The sequence below is a fragment of the Gouania willdenowi genome, chromosome 17, assembly GCF_900634775.1.
Source record: "Gouania willdenowi chromosome 17, fGouWil2.1, whole genome shotgun sequence".
Classification (NCBI taxonomy): Eukaryota; Metazoa; Chordata; class Actinopteri; order Blenniiformes; family Gobiesocidae; genus Gouania; species Gouania willdenowi.
The window spans coordinates 1,047,727-1,069,649 of NC_041060.1; the positions used below are offsets into that span (position 1 = coordinate 1,047,727).

The 21,923-nt window shown below is 36.2% G+C and overlaps 1 protein-coding gene across 1 annotated transcript in view; it reads left to right on the top strand.

Annotated features, from left to right (window-relative positions):
- The window catches only part of LOC114478834 (semaphorin-6B-like), a 55,471-nt gene that overhangs the window by 5,763 nt on the left and 27,785 nt on the right, over positions 1-21,923 (top strand). Inside the window, exon 2 of the mRNA XM_028472120.1 lies at positions 20,976-21,102. Within this exon, the coding sequence (XP_028327921.1) occupies positions 20,979-21,102 (124 nt within the window). The 5' untranslated portion in view covers positions 20,976-20,978. The remainder of the gene's footprint in view (positions 1-20,975; positions 21,103-21,923) is intronic.

Here is a 21,923-nt window from a genome sequence, read left to right on the forward strand (position 1 = left end):
ACGTCTTCAGGGCGTAATAACTACCCACGGACACATTAATCAGCTCAATTGATTACATAAGGCACCATTCAATTACATATGCCAAGCTGCAAACAGCATCTCAAGTATGGAAACATAAAATCAGATCTAATTGAAGTGTATTGCCGGTTGCCTTGAGGAAAGTAAATCCACCAGAGATGAGAGTGCAGAGGTGGTAAAAGGACCAATGCCAACCTGTTTGTGAGATCAGACGGACAGAAAACGTTGGAAGTTAAGAGTCATTACTTGACAGTGTTTTTCTGTGGAGGAGACGAGACGAGACGCGTTTGGCAACAAATTGTCTGTGATTACCGTCGAAGCAAAAGAAAGAACAAATACTGCTGTTTTCTACAGAGTGGCCTTTAAAAGGCTGCACTCTACAGTCAATATCTAATTGGTTTGACTTGTTTCTTCATGTTCAACCCTTGAAGACAAATTATTTACATCCTCCTAACAAGTGTGAAAGAGCAAACTTTGAGCAGCAACAATGTGACTCCGTCTACCTGAACCATGACTCACTTTAGCCTTTAGCCATCAGTTTCCACTAAGGGTGCAACGAATAGTCGACATATTCGACAAAAATCGATAACAGAATTAGTCACAGACGAATGTAATAGTCGACACATTGGTTACGTCATCACCCGTCTTTTCAAGTTGTGGACGGAGATGAACATTGTTTTTCATGAGGAGTAGCTCATCATACCTTCTATATATCTTTGCTCAGAGCTGTATGCATGTTACATCCTTAATTTAGCCAACAATGTCTCTAAAAACCTTGTTCCACAGGACAAAGTTCCACAAACGAATTGACAGATGAACCTGCAGCAACAATAATGAAGTAGAAACTGGACTATTCAATTCAACTTTATTTGTATAGCGCAATTTACAACAAAGTCATCTCAATGGGCTTATCAAAATATAAAATTCATAATAAGAAAGAGAAAACCCAAGATCCACATGAACAAGCATTTAGTGACAGTGGGAAGAAACAAGTCCCTTTGAACAGGAAGAAATCACCGTTAGAACCAGGTTCAGAGGTGGCAGCCATCTGCGTGGACTGGTTGTGGTTAGTGGATAGAAGGACCAACAGAACAGGATAGAGAGATAGAACATCAGAGTGTCTCAGACTAGTTGAGCCGTGAACCACAGATCAGGAAGTGACATCATCAGCTTCAACACCTGAAACAGAGCAGAGAGAGAAGGACGAGGAGAAGACACTGACTGCAGAAAAACATGATACAGTATTATCAAGTCAGCATGTTTTGGTCTTGGGCCTCACTCCCAGTGCCTAGTCAGCACTTATTATAAAGGTGATCAATCTCTTCCTGTTTATTGATAAGCTAACAGCGACTCTAAGGTCTGTAAATGTGACCGTTTATAGACAAGCCCATGTCCGCTCTAGCGGTTAGGTTAAAGCTAATTAAGCTAAGCTAGGTTAAAGCTAACTAAGCTAAGCTAACCCACCGAAACACAGACTGGGCTAAGAGCTTAGGCCAATAACTTCATTAAAACTTTATATTAAAGAGTAAAAAGACTATTGGAGTTATCTTTTTTCTTTTTTAGAAGTTATATAAGTTAAGAAATAAGGGCTCTATTCTCCTGCCTGGACTTAAGCGCCTTTTTGCGCACCTGCAGTTACGTTCTTCTCTCCTTCACGTATTCTCCGGTCCAGGCTGCTGACATGCCCACCACGCGTAAGGAACCAAAAGTGCGTATGTGTGAATGAAGGCGGGCTGAAGGAAAGGAGGCGTGATGTTATTTTTTTGGGCTGTCTAGAAATCGCGGAACATGGAGTTTTCCCAATGTTTGTAAATGTTTTTTGGGATAAATAGTTTGTAAATGTGTGATAATGTCCCAAAACATCCAAACTGAGGAATTTCTGTGTCATTTTTGGGCCTGATTTAAAATAAACATTTTAAACTGTTTTCTCCATTTCAAAATATAAATTCCTTCTTTTCTGTCCATTTTCAGTGATCATGAAGATTGTAGTCCTTTATTATTGATCTGACTTTGAACATATTGGTGTAGTGTCTTTCCTCGAGCTCTTGTTGTTGTTTTTCTGCACTCATCATCATTCTGATGGCACCACATGTAGTGTAACCTATTTAGCACATAATGGATATTTCTCTCTTGCTGCAGAAATGATTGTTATAGTTTGTAATAGTTGCCAATACAAGCCTCCTTTGGACTATACGTGATCAAACTTTATTAGCAGAAATCAAACAAGCCAACAGGGCAGTGCTTTCACTCTTTATCCCACATGTTGACATGTTCTTTATGGTTTTAAAGTTTAGTGACTTTCCTCAGAGCAAAACCAAAAGCACAAAAGAGACGTTGGAGTCCAAAGAATTCCAGGCACCAAGATGAATTTAAAAGGTTAAGTGTGAACTATGTGACCTACTCCTGCATGTTCTGCACAATGTAAACCTAGGGCAGCCATTCTAAAAAGAGCCATTGTGTCTGGAGTCATACAGGCATGCTTTCTTTAGGCAAGGCAAGGCAAATTTATTTGTATAGTGCATTTCATACACAAGGCCAATCATTAAGAACATTTAAAATCATCAGTAAAATCATTTAAAATCATCAACAAACACATTACATCAATAACATGACCATAAATCTCTCTGTCAATCATATACAGTAGAGAAAAAAGTTCCTTTAACTTTGATTTAAAAATGTTCACGTGTGATGCTGACTTCAGCTCTGATGCAGTTTGTTCCACTTCTTTGCAGCATAACAACTAAACACAGCATCACCATGGTTACTGTGAGCTCTGGGCTCCACTATCTGACCTGTGTCCATAGATCTCAGAGACCTGCTGGGTTCATACCTGACTAACATCTCACTGATGTATTCTGGACCAAACCCATTCACACATTTATAACCAGCAGCAGAACTTTACAGTCTCCTCTGAGGCTGACTGGGAGCCAGTGTAAAGACTTTAAAACTGGACTAATGTGTTCTGACCTCTTTGTTCTGGTTCAGACCTGAGCTGCAGCGTTCTGAACCAGCTGTAGATGTTTGATGAAGACCATTACAATAGTCCAGTCTGCTGGAGATAAAAGCATGGACCGGTTGTTATGGCAGCTCACTTTAGGCATCATATATGGGCCACTTTTATCACAGTGGGGGCCAGAAAAATATAATTGTCTAATCCGAGGGGCCACATTTTCAACATTCATGTCAGCATTTAGAATAAAGACCAATATGAGCATTAATACAGGAAAGAACAAAGGGTTTGGTCTGTTAATGTTGTTAATGTATTTTTCTTTTTCGTCTATTTTTGTTATTGTTGTCTTGTATATTTTTCTCTATTTCTGTTGTTGATGTGTGTTTTTGGAGTCATTTTGTATATATATTTTTTATTTTGTGCCTATATTTTATATAAAATTTCAAAATTTTTGTGTTTTATGTTACATCTTTTATATTTTATTTTTTTTTGTATTATTGTAGTTGTTTTGTGTATTTTGTTTACATTTTGTGTATTATTGCTGTTTTTGTGTGAGTTATTTTGTGTGTTTCTGTTGTCATTCCTTGTGTTTTTGTTGTCCTTTTGTAAATTTTATTTTTTGTTCTATATTTTATATCTAAATTTTTTATGTATTTATATAAATGTTTTGTATTTTTATTCTTGTGTATGTTTCTGTCATTTTGTGTGTTTTTTTGTTGTCATTTTGTATATATTTTTTATAATCTATATTCAATTAAAAAAAAATTGTATTTTATATACTTGTTTTTTGTAATGTTGTAGTTGTTTTGTACATTTTTGTTTGTATTTTATGTATTTTTGTTGTCCTTTTTTTTATATTTTTCTGTTATTTTGTGTGTTTTTGAAGTCATATCATGTATTTTTCTTTTTTCTTTTGTGTATTTTGTTGTTTTGTATATTATTCTCTTATTATCTGTGTTTTTTCTGTCTGTTTCAAGGGCCATACAAAATTAGACCAAGTGGTGCTAGACTACCAGTAACTCTAGTCTGGTTCAGATATAGGAAAGACAAGTAAGCATTGCCCATAACAACTTATAGCTATAAATTAGCCACGGTGGTGTCATAAACTCAGTGAAGTTGCGGCTGCATCATGTACGATTAGTTGCTGTGTGAGCCACATGCACTGTTATTATTACCTTGCAGTAATTTCGCCTGTAAAAAAAACTTCATCTCTTCCATCTTCAGCTTTACGACTCTATCTTTGCTGATTCCTCCCCTGAGGTACAGCTTCACAACTTTATCTGTTTTTTCTGATCCCTCACTCTGTGCATCTGATGCTCTTTAACACAGAGGTTCACGTGGTTTATTGGATAAACAGGATATTTGGGGTTTGGACATTTTAAGAGGCAGATATATATATACATACATATATATATATATATATATATATATATATATATATATATATATTGTGTGTCCTGACAAAAAACACTATGTTCTGTAGGTTTCTCATGGTTAACTGAGAGACAATTTTGCTGTGAAAGATACCATGACTGATATATACTTAGATGCTGTTGTTGTGGTTATTTGCCAGTGGGTGCCGATTGTAAGATGCTAAAATAAACAGCAACTTTTTGCAACATTTAGTAACAAACCACACGTTAATTTTTTTATGATACTTTTGACCTGATTTACTGCAATATTTTAATTTGTAATATTTACTTTTCTAGTAAAAATATAATGTCAATGTTAAATCTTAATCTAAATATTTATTCTAAATCTAAATGTTAAATTTGAAATCTAAAATATACATCGAAATGTTACGTTTAAATATAAATGTTAAATCTAAATGCACAATGTTAAATCTAAATCTAAATATTAAATGTAAACGTGCGCTCGTTCGTGTCAATAATCTTTTATTTTGATACTTCTGGTGAATTTGCATGTAAGCTAAATGTTTAGATTTAACCTTTCACGTTTAGATTTAACATTTAGGTTTAGATTTAGATTTAACATTTAGATTTAAGATTTAAGACTTACATTTAACATTTAGGTTTAGATTAAACATTTAGGTTTAACATTTAGATTTAGATGTAATATTTAACATTTAGATTCAACATTTAAAATTTACATCAAGATTTAACATTTAAGATTTACATTTAGCATTTAGATTTTACATTTTGATTTAACATTTAGCATTAGATTTAAATTCAACATTTAGGTTTAGATTTAGATTTAACATTTTGATTTGACATTTAAGATTTATCATTTAGATTCAACATTTTGATTTAGGATTTAGCAATAGATTTAGATTCAACAATTAGATTTTAATTTAATATTTAACATTTAGATTTAACATTGACATTATATTTTTACGAGAAAAGTAAATATCACTAAAAATATTGCAGTGAATCTGGTCAAAAGTAATGGAAAAAAATTCACATGTTTTTTAAACGTGGTTTGTTCCTAAATGTTGCGAAAATTTGCCGTTTATTTTAGCATGTGTAACTTTACAATCAGCGCCCCATAATTTGCATCAAAAATAGACTATAACAATCTACCTCATGCTACGCTAAAGCACTTGTACTGTATATTTACACATATGCTAAAGCAAGAGTCCCAAATAACCAAGTAACCTTTTCTCAAATACCACCACTAAGACACTTGACTTTTTACTTATTTGCTCAGAATGAAGAGGGGATGAACACTTCTTGGTAGCTTAGCCTTCCTTCTTGTGTTTTGCTGTTTTTTGGGGGTTTTTGTCCTCCAACACATTCTGTGAACACCTATGCCAAAAGCAGGATTTAGTAATGGCAGCTTAGCCAGAGGGATTTAAAAGTCTTTTATTGGGAAATGAAGGCAGCTGAGTCCTTTGTCTCACAGAGAGAATATGTTTTTTTTTTAGTCTGATGAAAGTTTGTTGTGGCTAATCTTCTCTCTCGCCTTAGTTCCTGCAATCTACTCTTCAATCATACCTTTATCTTTTCAAGCTATACGCAAACTTTTCCCTTTTCACTATTAGGGTTTTTATTTTTTTTATCTGTGGCCCAGACGCTGTTTAAAGGAGAGGAGGAAATTAGCATGAAGCTATTATACCTGTGAGGAAAAGAGAGAGAGAGAGAGCTCTCAGAGGAGCTGTCATGTCGATTCATGGATCTGAGGGTTCTGTGCGTGACTGGAACGTGTGCTCGTGTGTCAAACGTGCACGTTCTTTGGCGTTATGGCATCTTTTGTGTGACGACCACCTATTGTGAGCTGTGATCCTCTTAGCAGGCCTCTGCTAAAGGAGCTAAATTTACCATCACTAGTGATCACAACTAACGTTTTGTCAGTGGGAGCTACATTTCAGCCCCTAACCAATCAGGAGACCCAGATATCATGGAGCATTAGAGGGTTAAATCATTTTCTTTTTTATTATTAGCTGCACTTATGCTACGTTTAGGCTTTTTCCTCATTATAAAAACTATCTGCATTTTTTGTTGGAAGAATGATATAGATAACCTTGTCTCATCCCTAATACTGTTCCTCAGGAAATCCACTGTTTCCACTGACAACTGCCAGTCAAAGGCGTCTGCTGATCATTTTGATGTTTCCTAGACTTCTGCAAAATAATTCCGTAAGGTGGAAAGATGTCAGGAGATCAAAGTGGATTTCCTGAGGAACAGTTTTCTGAATGAATGAAACCTTAACATAGTCACCTTTGACCTTTATGTGGGTCCTCAGATTTTCTGTTTCAATTTGATTTTCCCCAATTCCATTTTAGGGTTCACTCATTTCCACGTCACGTCCACGTCATTTCATGACGAAATGTGCAAAATGGCTCCAAAGCATCGCACATTCACTGCGCCATTTTAATCAAGGCCCACCCATTTTAATCAAGGCCCACCCATTTTAATGAAGGCCTACCCATTTTATTTAAGGCCCACCCAGGCGTTGTTCATCCAATAACAAGCCTAAGGAAAGCATTAAGTGAAAGGCTTTCAGCCAATCAACGGCTTGCATCCCACATGGACTCTTTAGCCCCGCCTACAGGCTGCATCGTCACCAGGAAGTCACTGTTTTCACGCTGCGTTCAATGACAATGTAATCACAGAACTCTCTTCTGGTCCGCATCTGACCAACAACCCTAAAGCTTGACTCCATCTCATTCATCAAAACCACCCACAACAAAAACAATGTCAAAATATAGTCATATTTTCGTCAACATAAAATCAGTCTGTGTATTTACAAACATGAGTCCATCCAATATCAGGTTAATCAATGGGAATTTAATCTTTTAAAAAATTTACAAACTCCAATAAGTTGTTAATTTGATAAATAAAAAGTCAGCAGAAGACAAATCCCTAAAATTGTAACAAAAATTGTATTTATGTTTAAAAAAACTAAAGCAAAACAAATTGAATTTAAAAAAAAGAAAATGCTTAATAATTCCAGCAGGTTCATTTTCTCTTGTTTTTTGAAAAAATATGTTAAAATTTCATTTATTCAGACAACTTTTTTCAGGAAATTTGCTTTGAAATGTACTTAGATCTCCTGACATTTTTTGACTTCCAACTGTCAGTCTTCCTCAGAGGCATCTACTGATTGCTTTGATGTATCCTTACGAGTGCGTGGCCAGCCTGAGAGAATGCTGAAGTTGGCCACGCCCAAAAATAACTCATAGAGACTCATCAAAGCAATCAGTCAGACAGTTGTCAGGAGATCAAAGTAAATTTCAAAGCAGATTTCCTGAAAACAGTTGAAATAAAACTTTAACACTTTGAAAAAAATTTTTAAGTTTCAATAAGAACTATGTAATTTAGAATTGATTTGTAAAGAAATGATAATGTGAGATTTTTGCAGTGGAATTTTTAATCCAGAAGGTTTATTAAAACAGGTCAGATTAATAGATAACCCCCCCTCCCCCTCCCCCATCACTGTCAGGTAATTAGACATGATCACTATCACACACACACACACACACACTGGGATGTGGTGTCTGTTTGAGTCTGTGCTCGTAGTATGTGTCTGAGTGTGTGCGCTGCATACTCATCATGCGCTCGCTTCCATCTCCAGGCTGTGCAGTGAATGTATATGTGTTTACTGCAGTCAAACTGGTTAACGTTTGCCCTTGTATCAGCTTTGCATGGCATCATAAACAGTGTGTGTGTGTGTGTGTGTGTGTAGAGTGCAGTTCTCTGCAGTTTTAAAGGGTTTCGTAGCTGTATTGGGTTCTGTAACCCCTGCATTCACCCACTATTGGTTCTCTTGCAGTATAATTTGGTTCCAGGAAGGACGCAGGAGGCCTGATTGGTTGGTTTCGAGTGGAGATCGAGCTCCGTTTGGCTGGAGTCCAGCTCAGTCCGTCTTATTTTAATTACCTATGGCGCTCACCCAAAGGAATAACTCACTCCTTCCTTCTTCAGTCCCTGCGTCACCACCACCACCACCACCACCACCACCGCTCTCTCCTTTTCCTTCATCTCGCTCCACGTATTTTAACATCCCTTTCTTCCTTTTTCATCTGCCTGTTTCATTCCTCTGACTGTCACTCTCAGATCTTTTTGACTTTATTCCTCGTGCCCTAACAGCACGCAGCTGCTTGAAAGCCATACACAGAGGTAACCTTAGCATTAGCATATAAATGACTCTATAGAACCAACAGTGTTTTGGTATATTTAACTGTAAGAGACAGATTCGCAGAACTCTGATTAGACGAGTTCAAAAGAGACGGGCAGCCACTTGAGGGAATATCTTTCCTCCTCTTGATAAGATAAAGACTTGAAACAGCAATATTTTGAGTGTGTGTGTGTGTGCGTGCGTGTGTGTGTGTATGCGCGCGTGTGTGTGTGTGTGTGTGTGTGTGCATGTGCACTTTTCCTCAGCTGCCAATTAATTGTTTGATCAATGGATTTCACTGGAGTTCTCAAGGTGCGCTGTGGTATCTATCAACGAGACAATACAGATCATTAAAATCCTCTTACACGTCCCACAGTGGATCGAGCAGAGATCAGGATAATGTGGAAGCTAACGCTCACATTTCACTGCCGTGTTTCCACCAAAACCAGTCCAAACGTTTTAGAGGAAAGGAGATCGTGCCTAAAACTCATGTACGATGTCAGTTGAAATACTTAGAGATCCTACACTGTTTTTACAAACCTTTGAAATCTGTGCCTAACAAAACACATTATTTTGCACTATATTCATTTTATTAACTTGGAAACGGTACTACTTTACAGTTTTAGAGCTTGTATTCCGCCATCTTGAAGTCACGTGATTGGTGTTGTCACACGGCCACATTTGAGGTTCAATGTGTCGCTTTTGGCTCAAAAGTGGCAGGAAAAAAGTCACAATTAGTTTAGATCAGCAAATAATAGCAATGACATACGTGCGTCTTTCTCACGCTAATCGAAACACGTCACCTGATCGTTTATTTACCGCGCAGCGACCAAACGTGTCCCGAGTCCATGGTACAACGATCTAATTACAGCTCTAAATCACTGTCCTCCATGTCTGCTGAAGAAAAAACACTTCTATGCATCTGTTTACAGGACTCCACATCCCACAATGCAATGCTCTAAACTTTAGTGTTTACGGTGGGGATCAAAACCTTTAAACCTTTTTACATCTTTTTATTCCCAAGCAAATGATCTTTGATCAATTTGATTTACCAGTACTACTAGTAGGTAGTAGAAGTAACTAAACTATGGTTGATATCGCTCATAATAAATGTATGCTCAAATTACTTTCCATATTAAGTGTATTAGAATGAAGGCTTTTTTATTAATTCATTAATTATTATTGTTATAATTTTATTTGAAATGATCTTTTTATTTAAATGTATACATTTCTGCACTGACACAGTTAAGGAATGTGAAGAGGAATAGCTGAAGCCAATCCTTTATATCTCATTATTGTCTTAAAACAGCTGCTAAACACCTGGACATTTACATTTAGAAATACCGACGCACACTGGATGGAAGGTCATGTGACATAACTGGAATTCTACCTGTTAAAGAATAAATGCATGCATTCCGTTTCCAGTGGAAATGTGTTTCTGGTCAGAATAATACCGTACAATATTATAGTTTCTATGATAGCTTTGTACATTTTCAAAGTGACCTATTTTCCCAGTTTAGCCCGTGTCTGAGTTTCTCCCCTGGAGCCATCCTGCTTTATTCCCTGCTTTATTCCCTGCTTTAACCTGCAAACTGTCCTCATAGAGCCAAGTTACAAATGTAAAGGATTTAGTTCCAGTCGAGACTTTAATAACAAACACATTTTCCAGCACATTTAAGCCTCGGCTTTACCTCTTCAACACCTTTTACAGAGTCCACCATTTAATCCCGTCGTTCTGTTTCCAGCTTTTGCAAAAAATGGAAAATCGTAGTGTCATTATTATAACAGGTAGGGGTTCTTCTTTTATGTGTATTTTTCATTGTCAGACTGTGTCACATGGATGGTTTTTCTGTGTGTTAATGTTGTTATTAACTGTGGATCTTTGTTTGCATTAACATAGGTCTGTGTTCATGACATTAACTCATTAAAACACTCAAATTAAGTCAAAATCATTGATTTAAGATAAGGTTTAAACATTAAACAAGTTCTTTTTAACTACAGTGCCACATTTATTTCCTTTTTGTGTCTATTTCTGTCATTTGTTGTGCTTTTCAAGTTGTTATGTGAGTTTTTGTCGTCTTTTTGTGTATTTTCTTGCAATTTTCATTCATTTTGGAGTCCTGTGTGTTTTTGGGGGCCATAGTAAATTAGACCCAGTCAGTTACCCATGTATTATCTACAGTAAGATGACCCGCTTTGATATTTTGTGAATTTTTGTGGTTGTTTTGTGTTTTTTTCTTGTAGTTCTGTATATTAGCTCATTAAAACACTCAAATTAAGTCAAAATCTTTGATGTAAGATTTTTTGGGCTCTAGTGGCCTTTATATGACAGTTGTTTGACAGGAGAGGGATCAGAGAGAGCAGGGAATGACACGCAGCAAAGAGTCTCAGGCCGGGAATCGAACCTGGACCGGCTGCAGGTGAGGAACTACAGCCTCCGTACGTGGGGCGGGCGCTCAACCCACTGAGCTACACACCACCCCGTAAGATGAGGTTTAAACATTTCTTTAATCCAATTTTAAATACGGTACCACATTTATTTCCTTTCTGTGTGATGAATAATTCCATAACCCATCCCCCCTTATTGCAGCTACCCCACCTCTTTATCTTTGTCCATGAATGTGTCAATCTAATATACTGTGTGTGTGTGTGTGTGTGTGTGTGTGTGTGTGTGTGTGTGTGTGTGTGTGTGTGTGTGTGTGTGTGTGTGTGTGTGTGTGTGTGTGTGTGTGTGTGTGTGTGTGTGTGTGTGTGTGTGTGTGTGTGTGTGTGTGTGTGTGTGTGTGTGCGCGTGCGTGCGTGTGTGTGCGTGTGTTATTGAGCTCGCTCATATGTGCATGTGTTGGAAGGCAGAACCGCCCTCCTCGTTCTTTTTTATTTTTTTTATTTTTCACTGCAACGGAGCATCACTGCCCGGCTTTGCTATTGGTTGCTACGGTAACAAAGGCTCAGAGTAGAGTAGCTGCAGCAGCCAAACAGCGAGCGGGCGAGAGACAGAGAGAGAGAGAGAGAGAGTGACTCGATGCATTGTAACACAAAACAGTTTGGATACAACGTTTGAATAAAATGTCAGACATAAACGGATGATCTAATGCTTGTCACACTGTAATGCACACACACACACACACACACACACAAAAGGATATATCTATAGCTGATGCAGCCTGTGCCGTGCAGATCAAATCTTATCTCACCATTCTGTAATATTTTTATACATATTTTTATTTAATGCCCATGTGACTTTCTGTACGTGTTGTGCATTGCAAAGATCAGAGATGGGCAACTTTTGCAACAGCGTGGGCCACAAAACTGTCTGATCCAAGGGCCACATTATTATCAGTATTCATGACCAATGTGAGCATTAACACAGGAAATTACAAAGGTTTGCTTTTGTTGTGGTTTTGTGTGTTTTTCTGTCAATTTTGCATGTTGTTGTTGCCTGTTTTGTTCATTTTTGTGGTTATTTTGTGTTTTTTTGTTGTTATTTTATGTATTCTTCTTGTCATTTTAAATATTTTTGTCGTTTTGTGAGGTTTCTTTGGTTTTTGGAATAATTTAGTGTATTTCTGTTTTCCTATTTTATTGTGATTTTCATGCTTTTTTGAGTCATTTTGTGTGTTTTTAAAGTAATTTTTGCATATTGTCTTGTCATTTTGTGGTTTTTAGTCATTCTTTGAGTTTTGTGCATATCTTTCTGTCTTATTTGTGTTTTTGGAGTCATTTAGTACATTTTTGTTTATTTTCTTGTAATTTTCATGTTTTTTTATAGTAATTTCTCTGTCATTTTTTGTGTTTTTGGAGTAATTTATTGTATTTTTGTTGACCTTATGTATATTGCCTTGTAATTGTTATGTGCTTTAAAGTTATTTTGTGTGTTTTTGGAGTAAATCAATGTATTTTATTGTCCTTTTTTGTGTATTTTATTGTCATTCGGTGTATTTTTGTCTGTATTTCTCTGTCATTTCTGGTATTTTTGGAGTAATTTTGTGTATTTTTGTTGTCCTAATGTATAATTTCTTGTAATTTAATGTATTTTGTTGTCCTTTTTGTGTAAATTTCATGTTTTTTGGAGTAATTTTGTGTGTTTGTTGTTTTTGTGTGTATTTCTGTGTTTTTTGAGTAAATAAGTGTATTTTAGTTGTCTTTTTTGTATTTTCATATATTTTTCAGGTTTTTTTGGAGTCATTTTGTATGTTTTTCCTGGTTTTGGGTGTATTTGTCATTTATAATGTTTCTGGAGTGGTTTTGTGTTGTTTTGTTGTCACTTTTGTGAATTTTCTTGTAATTTTCATGAGTCATTTTGTGTGTTTTTGGGGGCCATACTAAATTAGACAAAGGGCCGCCAGTGGCCTATGTCTGATCTCCAGTAAGATGAGCCAACATTGATCTTTGCTCTGTGGGATGAAAAGTAAAGATGCTCCTGCCAGTATGAGAATGTTCCATATACTGGACTCACGCTGTCCATTAGATCTGTTGTGGCCGAAGCAAAGTGAAGACTGTAAAATGAAGCTCTCTGTAGATGAGCTGCTAAATAAATGGACAAACTGATAAGAAGTGAAAGCAGGTGTTCATCTAGATGATCAGCTAATTGGCTCATTTTCATGGTGTTAGCGAGCGATTCGCTAATAGGCTGCTTGATTACGACGCGTGTCAGTCGCCATTATTACATGTGATCCATGACAACACTGTCTGGGTCACACCAGTTAATTCTATTTCACAACTTGCACAATATTTTGCCTTCTTTTCTCCTTTTTGTGTCCATCACCATTGTTTATTTTTGTCTTTCGTTGCTGCTTTTAGTCTCAATATTCAAACCTCTTATAAATAACATCATTCTTTTGTTGTCGTTTTCTTCTAATTTTCATGTTTCTTGGAGTCAGTTTTTGTGTGTTTTGCTGTTTTTGTGAGTATTTCTGTCATTTTTTGTGTTTTTTGACTAATTTAGTATATTTTTTTTTGTCATTTTCATGTTGTTTGGATTCCCTTCTGTGTGTTTTTGGGGGCAATACTAAATTAGAAATTAGCAATCTGTCATTTTTTGAGCCATTTTGTGTAATTTTGTTGTCCTTTTTGTGTATTTTGTTGTAGTTTTCATGTATTTTGGAGTCATTTTGTGTGTTTTGCTGTTTTTGTGTGTATTTTTGTCATTTATTTGAGTAATTTAGTGTATTTTGGAGTCGTCCTGTTTTTTTGGGGGGGGCATACTAAATTAGACCAAGGGCCGCCAGTTATAGATATTTTGTTAATTTTTGTGGTTGTTTTGAGTATTTTTCTTGTCGTTTTGTATATTAGCTCATTAAAACACTCAAATTAAGTCAAAATCTTTGATATAAGATAAGGTTTAAATATCAGTTTTGATGAATAATTCCATTCCCCATCCCCCCTTATTGCAGCTACCCCCCCTCCTCCCTGTCTTTGTCCATGAACATGTCAATCTAATATACATGTATTTGGTTTAACGCCCATGTGTACGTTGTCCAGTTTGTTAGAAAACACGTCCTTCCTCACAGCAGAGTTTCAGTGTGTCGGCCTTGGCCTAGAACATCCTTAGGTTTACTTCACCGATCAATGACGTTGATCAATAAACTCTCTAATGAAGCAGCTTCATCAACTAATTGCCAAAAAGGTTTAGTATATGTTACAGAGAAACACAGTTTGCAGATAAAAAAAAAAACAGGAAAATACAACATTTACATATAAAAATGATTTAATAACAAATCTTAAACAAACTCAGGTTTTTAAAATAATCTGGAGCTTTAGTTTAGAGGCAGGATTATTAACGTATTCTCCCACTACATCCTAGTGGCCCCGCTCAGAGCATCATAGACCTATATTTAATGACACATACTGTTTGTCCCCCAGGTTTTTAGTAGAAATAGCAACAACAACAAAAAATATTGAACCAATGACTTGGTTTTAGAAAATGATAAAATGAACTGTCCTTAAAGCGTCTTTGTAGCAAGACAACAGTAATCATTGAGTAAATTACAAACTAGTTCAACGTAGATATCTCACAAGTTCAATGAAACTCACCAATATTGTCATTTTTAATAATCACAAGCTGTTGAACTCCAAAATACATCAATTCTCCTGCAAATTGTTCCACAAATTTCCCCAAATCAAATACAATTGTTAGTGACTATGCGTACGGTTGCCGTATCAATAAATTGACATTCTATCCGTACGCAGCGCCCCTATTGGCTAGTTTAGGTCATGTGATAAATCAGTTCTTGATCAGTTTAGGTCATGTAACTAAGACTAGACCTTACCCTAACCCTAACCTTAACCCTAGAAATTGTTGTGATATTGGGTTATAGCCTAATCCTAACCCTGATCCTAATCCTAATCCTAAGAGGCTACGTACGTGTACTTCTGTAACGTACCAATAGCACCGGGTGTTGTCCGTACGGCAACCGTACAAATAGACACTTTCAATAAAAAAAATTCTCAAAATCAAGGAAATTTAGGTGAAAATCCTGCAGCGACTGATATCAGTCATTTATCACTTTTATGGATCATTTATATGTGGAAGTGCAAACGGGTGCTCAATTATTTTAAAATAACTTTTTTTCTGCCTAAACTCTGCGGCCCCACTTGAGATCAAAGGGGTCCAGATTTGGCCCCTGAACTAACCTGAGTTTGACACCCCTGCCATAAAGGATACCTGCTGTAGTGGAAATGTATGTACCATAAGATGTGGTTAATGTATTTAACCACATTAAGGTCATTTTTAATAGTTTTATCAGCATATTTGGCCAGTTGTGATTCCGTTGCTGCAGTATTCACATTAGGTTCCACTCGATTTCATTAATTTCATACTTTATTTAGGTTTTTCTAGAGCTTTCCTTCATCTTTTCTTTAATATTGTTATATTTATTACTACAGACAACACAAGATTATGTGTTTGAGGTACTTTGGACGTACAAAGTCGTTATTGTTTAACACAGGACGGAATGGAGATTGGGCTCCGATTTGGAGGAGGAAAGTTTGCAATTAAATTACAATTATTTTTCATCCTTAGAAAGTCAATTACAATTACACTCTTAACTACTAAAGTTCAATTAAAATGAATTACAATTTCCGAGCCTAAAATAAATAACCTAGTTAAAAGTTAGCCTTCCTCTTGTGTTAGCTTTCTGTTAGCATCTCTAATGCTAACAGGTCCTAAATCAACTGTAAAATACACTAAAAACAAATATCTATCATCTGATTTATTTCATATCTATTGATTACCTTGTTATTCTTCTTGTGGCCGACCCCTCCCACCCCGGTCATAAACTGTTTCAATCTCTCCCTTCTGGTAGGAGGTTTCGGTCCATCAGGACCAGAACCTCCAGACACAAAAACAGCTTCTTTCCCTCTGCCACCATCCACATGAACACACCCCAAGTCACCCACTGAACCCCCCCCCCCCCACCCGATCACCACCTCCACCAGCTTGATACCTGCTGCACTGTATATATATATATTTATATTTATATTTATCCTATTTATCCTTTATTCTCTATCTATCCTTTATTTATCCCTCATCCTTTATATTTATCATTATTATTATTATTATTGTTGCTGGGTTGTGCTTTGTTGTTCTGTTTTTATTTCTTTTATTTCTTTTTGTTGCTTGTTTTGTGCACCAACCACCAAGTCAAATTCCTTGTACTGTCCTCAAAACTGTACATGGCAAATAAAACATTTCTGATTCTGATTTCTGATTCTGATTAATCAATGAAAATATAGGTTTTAATATTTGTAGTGTGGGTGTCAGTATACCCCTAGATTTATTATTTTTTTTAATTATAAAACGTGGGAAAGCTTTGGCAATTACAAAGTCAATTCAGTTTTAAAATTACAATTATGATTATGCCATAATTGAAATTAATGATCAATTACGTGATTACAGTTACAATAGACCCCAACCCTGACACCGACCCCTGTTTGGGAACCACTGTGATAGAGCATTGAGAGAAAAGCTGAAAATGGTAGAAATATCTCTGCTAACCCATCAAACCCTGGTGAATGCCATGCGTTATGTATCCCCGACCCCCGCTTGGTCCCTTTCATCCTTCACCCATGCCTCTATTACTCTATTACCCCCTCCCTTCATTTCTCTGCTTTTCTCTCAGTTTTTTTTTAAAGCCTCAGCGCTGATAAAGCAGCAGGTAGAGAGGTGGATGTGTTGGTTGCTACGGTGATGACAGCTGGTATTTTAAAGCACTCAGATACACAGAGATGTGGCTGACGCTGATGCACATGTACTGCTCTACTGTGTGTGTGTGTGTGTGTGTGTGTGTGTGTGTGTGTGTGTGTGTGTGTGTGTGTGTGTGTGTGTGTGTGTGTGTGTGTGTGTGTGTGTGTGTGTGTGTGTGTGTGTGTGTGTGTGTGTGTGTGTGTGTGTGTGTGTGTGTGTGACACACACCGCTGGGAGACTTCAGCGAGGTGATGTTGGCAGAAAGAAGCTCAACTCCTGGTCCTTCCATAGATATTCCAGATGATTTAATCTGACTTTAATAGAGTCTTTGATGGAGCTCTGAATGGTTTGTTTAATCTCACTTTTCAGGACCAGACTTGTTTTATCAGCAGTGACCACATGTGCTGCTTAGTCCCTAAAATTAGACAACAAAGAAGTGATTTCATCCCTAATATCAGTTTGAGATGCAGATAATGTCAAATATTGTGTCTTTAGCATTTGTAAAGCTTTTTCTTATAATGTTTAACGCCAGTGTTCATGAGATGATACTGTATACAAGTATACAGCTTTCTTATTATATAATAAGTTTCATTTATTCAGACAACCGTTCCTTAGTAAAATTGCTTTGATCTCCTGCCAATCTTCGTTAGAGGCGTCTGCTGATTGCTTTAATGTTTCGTTTGAAGTTTCCTTTGAAGTTTCCTTTGAAGTTTCCTTTGAAGTTTCCTTTGAAGTTTCCTTTGAAGTTTCCTTTGAAGTTTCCTTGACTTAAATGAAACTTAAACATATTATTCAAAAACAAGACTAAAATAACATCGCTGGAATTAGCTTTCTTATTACTTTGGGAGAGCTGATTGCAAGGATTAAATAACAAGTTGAACTACGGCCCGCGGAACGTCTCCGCGCCGAATAGCACGTCCCACGTTCGTGAGAATTCCGTCAAATGATTCGGTTCCACCGAGTAAAAAAGTGTCTCTGAGAGGCTCTCGACATCCGCTCATAGAATATCCATGTCAAATTACAGCCCAATGAGAATTAACGGACGAGTAGTCATTTGAAAAATGGGGCCCCCTGACGCCCCTGTGGCACATATGGAGTAATGAGCCCCATTTATATATTGGTATGTATCAATGATTCGGTACCACCAACTGACGCGATATTTGACTAGGCCGAAAAAAGGCCCCTAATCGAACTGTGCGAGGCATAATCGTAATCTATGTTGAATTACCTTTGAAACGACATATCGCACGACTATGTTCCCATAAATTTGTAAAAAAAAAATGGAATGAGGGGTGGGCCTCGTGTCATTATATTCATTCATAAAGTATTCATACCAAATTCTGATCTAACAAGAACTAACGGAAGAGTAGTCATTTGAAAAATGGGGTCCCTGTGACACGTACGGGGTAATGGGCCCCATTTGTATATTTGTATGTGCCAATGATTCGGTATCGTCAAACTTTTGGGGTTTTTTTGTTTTTTCTTGGGGGACCCTTGGGCTCCAAATCAAAAATCTGGCTCTGAGCGTTGATGCGTACACATCGACATGCGACCCTTAGTCTAATTTTATGCAGCCCCCAAAGTAAATGTGCAAAATGACAGAAAAATACACAAAACAAAAGCAAGAATACATTAAAAATACAAAGAATTACAACATTACAGGAAAATACAGTAAAAGACAAGATAAAAACACAGAAAACTACTACAAAAATGAACAAAACGACAACAATAATACACAAAATTACCAGAAAATGTACAAAATTACAGAAAATGACACCAAAAGTACACAAAAAGACAAGAAAAACTAAAAAAAATTACTCCGCAAACTTACAGTACTAGCAAACAAGCAATAAGACAAAAGAAATACACAATATAACTCCAAAAAACATTTATTTTACAGGCAAAATACACAAAAGTACTACAGAAATGCACAAAATGCTTCACAATGAGACAACAACAACAAACATACACAGAATGAGAGAAAACACACAAAATGATTATAAAAACTCTTTGTTCTTTCCTGTATTAATGCTCAGATCACTCATTGTTCTAATGCTGACTGGAACCACAACCTCTAACATTTTTCCTTTTTTAATAATCAGTCCACAGGGTTCTCACTGATCCTTTAAAAGTCTTAAAAAGCATTAAATTCATAAATCTAAAAATTTAAATAAAATGTCCTAAATCAATTTTTCAAAAGTCTTCAATTTTAACACATAATAAGTATGATTATTTTTTTTCAAATCAAAATCATTTGTTTTTAACAAATATATAATTTACCATAACACTGTGCAATCACGACAGTGGAACTACAAACAGTGACGTGGTTGTTGAGGGACCCTTTGCAGACGCACGTCATACTTGTCGCAACTTTCACCAACATACGGAAATGTAAACAAAGATGTTTCTTAATGGTTTTCATTTTTTTGTATTTTTGTTGTTGTTTTATTGATTTCTGGCTATTTTTCTAGTCATCTTGTGTGTTTTTGTTTATATTGATGTGGCGTTTTCCCCCCCAGTGGTGTTTACTGTGAAGTCGGTCTTAAATTTAATTTCAAATGGCAATATAAATTTTTTTTTAAATTGAATGGAACCCTGGACCGTAAAAAACAGTTTGCACTGTTGTGTTAAGTAGTGAATGTTGATGTTTGCACATTAAGAAATGTATGTGCAGCATGTGGGTGTAGCAGGTACACAGTCTGACCCCTAGACTAGCTGTTCAGCTCCACTGTGGCTGTTTAAAGGCTAATATTTAAATCAAAATCAATTGTAATAATTGGCCCGATTGACGGGAAATGTTAAACACACGTATCAAGGTGGTTGAACACAGACATGAACATTGAAGAACAGTCATGTGGAGACAGGACCATCTATAAGGGGGAATAAAGGGGAGAGATTTTTGGGGTCCATACATAAAGTCAGTAAAATGATGGTCCATTGTTCTATGAATCTGTGATAACCACATTTATTTATTCATCTGAATAATATCCACTGTTATCCAGGAACGTTTATTATTATTATTATAATCATCTTAAAGATGGAAATCATTGTTTTAATCACTAATGAAATGGTTCAAAGTGACCAAAAATGGTGGAAAAGGTGGTGAAATGGGATTTTAAAAACCACAGAAATTGGTTAAAAGTTATGAATTAAAGCAGATAAAAACGGACAGAAAAAGTGGGTAAAAGGGTTCAAAGTGTTAATAATGGAACAATCAGTTTAAACTGGCAAATAATGGGAATGACAAATCGTTTGTTTAATTTGACAAAAAATAAGTGTGAAATATGAGAGAAAAATTCCCAAAATAATAGAGAAATTTGCAAAACAACAAAAAAAAAAATACAAAATGAGACAAATACACCCAAAAATGACTCCAAAAAGACAAAATGACAAGAAAATGATAAACACAAAATGACTCGTAACACACAAAACAAAAAAAGAACCAAAATGGCAGGAATTTTACACAAAATGAAAAACACAAAACAATGACAAAAAAACCCTCAAACTGAGAGAAAAACATATGAAATGATAAAAACAACAGAGAGACAAAAATGATTCTGAGTAATATCCACTGTTATCCAGGGAGTTTATTATTATTTGTTCCATAGTATACAGTATATAGTCATCTTAAAGATGTAATACCTTGTTTTAATCACAAATAAAATGGGTTAAAAGTGAGCAAAATGGTGAAAAAGGAGGTAAAATGGGATTTTAAAAACCACAGAAATTGGTTAAAAGTTGCAAATTAGAGTGGATAAAAACAGACAAAGTGTTAAAAAAGGGTTCAAAGTCTTTAAAGTGACAAATAATGGGCATGATGATGATGACAATCGTGAATGTGGTTAAATTGGCAAAAATAATCATGAAATATGGTGAAAAGATGATAAAAGTGACATTAATGGGTCGACATATGTGACATTAGGTGTAAAAGTGGTGGAAAGAGTTTATAAGTGTTGAACATGTCTGAAAAGTGGAAGAAATGTGCAGAAAATACATTGAAATGTGATGTAGAAGTGTCAGGAATGGGAGAAATGTAGCAAACATTCAATAAAATATGCAAAAATATGGCAAGAAAAAGTGATGAAAATATGGTGAGTTTGGTGCAGTTGCAGAAAAATGAAAAGAAAAAGCAAAAATGGGCTCAAATTATTAAAAAATATATTCTAGAAATCTGTCACACAGACACACACACACACACTTATGATGTGCACAATCACACTTTTCACCACCGTTTTCTCTTTACAGTGCATGTGTGCCGCTGCTGCCATGGCAACTGCAGCCCCTCCCCTCACATGTCTCCTCCTGCTGCTTCAACTGGCTGATGGCTCATTCCCAGAGGAACCCAGTCCTCTGAGCTACATCCCCATGGAGGGTAGGTGTGTGTGTGTGTGTGTGTGTGTGTGTGTGTGTGTGTGTGTGTGTGTGTGTGTGTGTGTGTGTGTGTGTGTGTGTGTGTGTGTGTGTGTGTGTGTGTGTGTGTGTGTGTGTGTGTGTGTGTGTGTGTGTGTGTGTGTGTGTGTGTGTGTGTGTGTGTGTGTTCAGCAGTGATGAATTGCATCGCGCTAGAAGTGGAAATCAGGGGTCAGGGGTCAAAGCTTTGGTGTGGAGCTGTGTTTGAGCCACACAGAATAATAAGGCCTCTCTCTCTCTCTCTCTCTCTCTCTCTCTCTCTCTCTCTCTCTCTGTTCTGGAATAACGGTGGAATAACACCAGGACAGCAGTGAACAGGAAATCCAAAAGGTTTTCATATTTCCATGGGATTCATTTTGTTCCCAGTTTTCCATTTGAAGATATATTTATTTTCTTCTTTCCCTAAAAACCTGTGTTTAATTGGTTTAAACACGTCATGATATGTTAGAAAAGCACCTCAATCCACTAGATAATAAATGAAAGATTTTTTTAAAATTTATTTAAGGATACATTTTCCCTGATTTTGGTGCCTGAGAAATAAATAATTTAATTAACGCCCATTCATAAATGCTCTATTTTTATGTGCTGTGTTTGTAGTACAGCTCCTGTCTGACAGGGAATGTTTGATTAGTTAAAGCCAGTTAACGTAGATTAATCACATCTAGATTCATAACATAGACCCAAAGTGAGAGAAAAATAATCAAAACGACAAAATAACAACAAAAACACACAAAATGTCAAAAAAAAATCACGAGAGAAAAATATACAAAATGACATAGAAAT